The 5,000-nt window shown below is 42.2% G+C and overlaps 1 protein-coding gene across 2 annotated transcripts in view; it reads left to right on the plus strand.

Moving 5' to 3' along the window:
• Positions 1-5,000, plus strand: part of cntnap3 (contactin associated protein family member 3) — a 136,189-nt gene that overhangs the window by 67,315 nt on the left and 63,874 nt on the right. For both annotated transcript variants that reach the window (XM_052116844.1, XM_052116845.1), the window contains 2 exons: positions 2,556-2,731; positions 2,902-3,039. In XM_052116844.1, coding sequence (XP_051972804.1) covers positions 2,556-2,731; positions 2,902-3,039 — 314 coding nt within the window. The remainder of the gene's footprint in view (positions 1-2,555; positions 2,732-2,901; positions 3,040-5,000) is intronic.

Consider the following 5,000-nt stretch of genomic DNA (forward strand, 5'->3'; position numbering starts at 1 on the left):
TAAGCGCTAACAGTATCTGTGGTTGCTTGAACAGATTGAAGAACAGCAAATGTGTGAAATTTAGCAACAATCTTACTTTTCAGAAAGTTTAACTCCTTACATCTTTGGGCTGCTCTGCCAGGGCTGGACTGGGAAGAGAAATTGGCCCGGGATTTTACATAGCAACTGGCCCAAAAGTTGTTGAGGGTGGTTATGGGTTGAGCTAATAAGTTGTAAATTATTGTGCGCGGTTGGGGAGGGGGTGTTCGCTGTCCTTTTCTGCATATCATGGCACCGTTTTGTTGTCCTTTCTGCATAACGCAGCGGCTCATTTTAGCTCATCACGGCCCATTCAGCCCATTTCGCGGATGACCCACCAGACCCCTCGGTTCTCCCGATGGCCAGTCCTCCCCTGATCGGCCCCAAAGTGCGTCGGCCCACCGGGAAAATGCTCGGTATGCCAGATTAACGATCCAGCTCTAGCTGCCGCCATTACTTTTTTTTTGGTCTCATCTTTCAGAGAATCCACAAAATAAAATCCAATTATTCATAAATAATATTGTATGTGTTAATAAACTTATGATAAACAAAAAAATAAACGTATTTAAAAAAATATATCAATTTTTACCGTTAATTCTAGAGTAAAATCATACTTTTTACTTTTTATTTGTTTATTTTTTTACCATATGTGTTGAGGTAACAACCCGTTAACCCATTAAAACCCATTAAAAGCAGTTTAACATTATGGACCTATTTTTAAAGTGACATAGATGTTCAATATTTACTAATATATAAATTATTACATGTGTAAAACTGATTAATGTAAACAAATATTGAAATTAAAATAAACCATTTCAATATTATTCTCTATTGTGTGAAAATTATTTCTATCAGTTTTATATATATATATATATATATATCTATAATTTATTTATTTTTTCACATTTGTGTGTACTTGTGTCAGTGAAGAGCATGCTTGAGATAAAATATGAGACAAGTGATGTTTGAACAAAATCAAGGAAAATATAAAAATATTATTGGCCGTCATTTCCGGTCAAGCTGTAATTTGTATTTAATTGTGTGTATTTAAGATACGTGCAATGTAAGCTATGAAATAAGCCATAGCAAGACAAAAGGGTTGAATATTTAATTTAAAAAACATTTTTTTTAAATCGCAGACTTGAGTGAAATTCAATTGTGTTGATTTTATTGATCATTTTGCATCAGATATATCGTAAACATTTTGATGCGCTAAACCTTTTTCCGCAAATAAATCCTTGTATGGAAACAAATTGTTAGTAACAAAGTAATAAACTAGTGGGAGTGTGAAACATGTTGTAAAAAGACTTTACAACCAAAATTTGAAGAAACACCCATAAATGAAATGATCTGCTAAAACTATCCGAACACATTATGCTAACACACATGGCTGATACTAATATTGGAGATTCTTGTAAATGACAAGTAGACAAGTCTTTTCAGTAGACAGATCTCACAGCTCCTAAATCTGCAAAATAAACGGTAGTTAATAACTTAGATGTCCAGAACAATATAGCAGTCCTGCAGGAAAAGCATGCTAAACCAATCATAGGAAATATATGCTATCGACTATTGATGATCAAGCGTTACATCATTGCATAAAAGAGTATCTCAGCTTAGGTTGAGTTTATAGTCCACTCGGAGGCCGAGATATTTGATAAAACAATGGCGGTGGTGCACAAACTGAAAATTAGACTGAATCAGTAGCTGTGCTAGAGGGTGTCCAGGGGTGGGCGTGGCCAGCATGGACCGACCCCATTGGCCACCCTACTTGCAATTGCTTTTATTAATTGTTTTGGTCATTTTTTTAGCACAATTTAGTTATTTAGAGGTGAAATCATCTCTGTACAAATGTATAAACTTAACATGTGCGCACACCAAGGTCGCCGCACCGCTCTGTCCCGGGTGTCATTGTATCCACTTAACCCCCCCCATGTAAAAATGCCACAACAGGCTGATCGCTTGCCCCTGTCTGGCCACCCCTTTGAAAAACTCCTGGCTCCGCCCCTGGACTGAATGTCTATGGGCGAGCACATCTGTGAGGGCTACAAATGCGTTAGAGCGCCACCTACATGTCAGATCGGCATTTTGTGACGGAAGGTGTAAAATGTATTTTTTCTAGTATATGCTGCCATCTGGTGGCATAAAGTAAGACTTTTTGGAGGGCGATGGAGTCAAGAGAATTGTTAGGACAATGCATTTTTGTTCATCCTAAGATTGTAAACAATATTATTTTAGGAATAACTGGAGTCATTTTTTTATTTGGGGGGTTTCTGAACAAAACGAGACCGATTATTGGCAGTTAGTCCACAATTTGCGTAAATGGCGAGCTTTTAAATTTGAGTGTGAAAAATTGCAGTCGGCAGCCCAAAAATGCCCCAGAGTTTATTTTTGGTATATTCGGATTTGTGGTTAACATGTAAATTCTGATATCGCAACATAAATTGGAATTGTCACGTGCAACTGAACGCAGTCTATATAATAACATCAGCAAACGATCATAAATAAACAACAAATTACCAACTTTCTTTTTTTAGGCAGGGGTTCTGGAAGTGATTTTCACAGCGTGGTGTCGCTGGGCAGCCTGTTGGATGATCAGCACTGGCATCATGTCAGCATCGAGCACATACGAGGTCTCGTTAACTTCACAGTGGACAAAGACACACAACAGCTGCAGCTGCTCCAGCACTGGAGTCATGGCGAGATTAACGAGGTGAATGCCTAATGACCTCTTACTCAATCAGACCAGTTTAGTGTAACTCCCAGAGCAGCTGCTACCTTTTTATATCACCTTCCTTTTGTCGCAATACTTGCACTAAACACAAACGCACATCTATGAATGTTCATTTTCCGGTTAACGTGAATTTGTTGTTCTTTCACAAGATCAGTTTTGGTGGCACATCAAGTGCTGGACTTCAGAAATCACATTCCAGAAGAAACTTCCATGGCTGCCTGGAAAACGTGCTCTACAATGACATCAACGTGATTGAACTCCCCAAAGAAAAGAAAGTCACCATGACAGTGAGCAGAACTTGTGTTTTAATGCAATAATTGTTTTCAGGACATGTTTAATTGCCTTGATTTGGCTTGTTAGTTTTATAAATAGCATTTATTTGTCATTAATTCTTATTTGAATGTGGCTTTTGTACCACATTCTCCTCCATTATAAGAGGTTTTCTTTTTTATTAAAGCCCATTGTCTTGGGAATTTGGGGTTAAACCAATTACCGTACCCACCAGTTAATTCATGTGGTAATGGGCATGACACTGGTATCAGGATAATAGCCAGGAAGGCCAATGCATAATTTACTAGAACATGCGTCATGCCCGTGGTAATTTACTCTCATAAATGTATTTGTATGAAAAATGGTTTTGGTTTAACTACAGTGTTTTGGTTAATATGTTTTAAGGCTGGGTGATTGTAAAGGGATCAGTGGAAAGGAGGCGGCGAGAACCGGCTTGACGATATAAATAATGGTTTAATGATAAACTTAAAAGAAGACAAACACACATGACGGACATGTCCGTAAACGATCTCTCTCTCCCGCACGATCCTCTGCAGTTGACCTTTATCCCTCTCGGAGGCTTAATTAGCCTGATAAGGGACCGGGTGTGTAGGATCACCCTGCCACATTTCTCCCTCGTTATCTCAGGCTGGGGAGCCTCCGGCTTGATGTACACCCCCCCCCCCCCCCCTTTCCCTGGGGGAGGGCATGCTTAAAGCCTAGTCTGCCGGCAGGTCATCCCCATCTACCTGGACAAGGGAGGGGACAAGGGGAACAGAAAGAATTAAAATGGGGGGGTACTTCCTGTAACAGTGTAGTACCCCCCCCAAAAAACACAAACATTTTAACGAGAGGGAAAAGGCCAACGCAGCGCGGCAGTGAGAGAGAAAAAAAAACTACTCGACGGTTCTCCGATACGCCGTAGCGTGTTCCTCGGCCACTCCTCCACCCTCTGTCGGATGACAGCCGCGCCTCTCCGGGCGGATCAGAGGCACACTTCCAGCCCCTGGCGGACGGAACGCCCCGCTGCGTTCTCGGGGAACAGAAGGGGTCTCCCCCGCCCCTGACAGCGGTTCTCCCGCTCCAGGTGGTCGGCAGCGAGCCCCCTCCCCGGTTTCAGCGGCTGGTAGGCGACTCCTGCGGCCCTGCGGACCTAAAAGTCACTTTTATCCAAAGTGACTTACAGTGCACTTATTACAGGGACAATCCCCCCGGAGCAACCTGGAGTTAAGTGTCTTGCTCAAGGACACAATGGTGGTGGCTGTGGGGATCGAACGAGCAACCTTCTGATTACAAGTTATGTGCTAAAGCCCACTACACCACTACCACCACCACCACTTCAGACGGATGTAACACTCTTGAATAGATAAACTATTGAGGCATGACCACCGGACAATCAAACATTTTGTTGCGAATAGTCAACTGGGGCTCAAAAAATGCAAATTAACGGCAAAAGACTTGAGAAGAATTAAACGTGAAGCCACCAGGAACCCATTATCCCCCAATGCCACCACTGCAACCTACCTGGAGTGCCCAGAAGTACAAGGTGCCAACTGCTCAGAGAAGGGGTACTGGTATGAGCTGCTTTCATTAAGGATGAGGTAGTTGGACCTTTTCGAGTTGAAGATGGACTGAAACTTGTTTCTGGAAAGCACTTTCTTCAAACAGTGGTACAGGAAGTCCTCAGCAAGGCCATGATCTTCATATGGGACAATGCTCCATCACATGCATCCAAGTACTCCACTGCTTGGCGAGCCAGCAAGGGCCTCATAGATGCCAAAATAATGACTTAGCCCCCTTCCTCACCTGACTTAAAGCTTACTGAGAACTTGTGGGCTCTTCTCAAACATGAAGGAAGACAATGCACCTCTTTGAACAGCATTTGGGAGGCCGTAGTTGCTGCTTCAGTGAAAGTTGATGGTGAACAGATCAAGGAGTGGTGGCGGCGTAGTGGGCTAAAGCACGTAACTGGTAATCA

Source organism: Xyrauchen texanus, chromosome 44 (genome assembly GCF_025860055.1).
Source record: "Xyrauchen texanus isolate HMW12.3.18 chromosome 44, RBS_HiC_50CHRs, whole genome shotgun sequence".
Lineage (NCBI taxonomy): Eukaryota > Metazoa > Chordata > Actinopteri > Cypriniformes > Catostomidae > Xyrauchen > Xyrauchen texanus.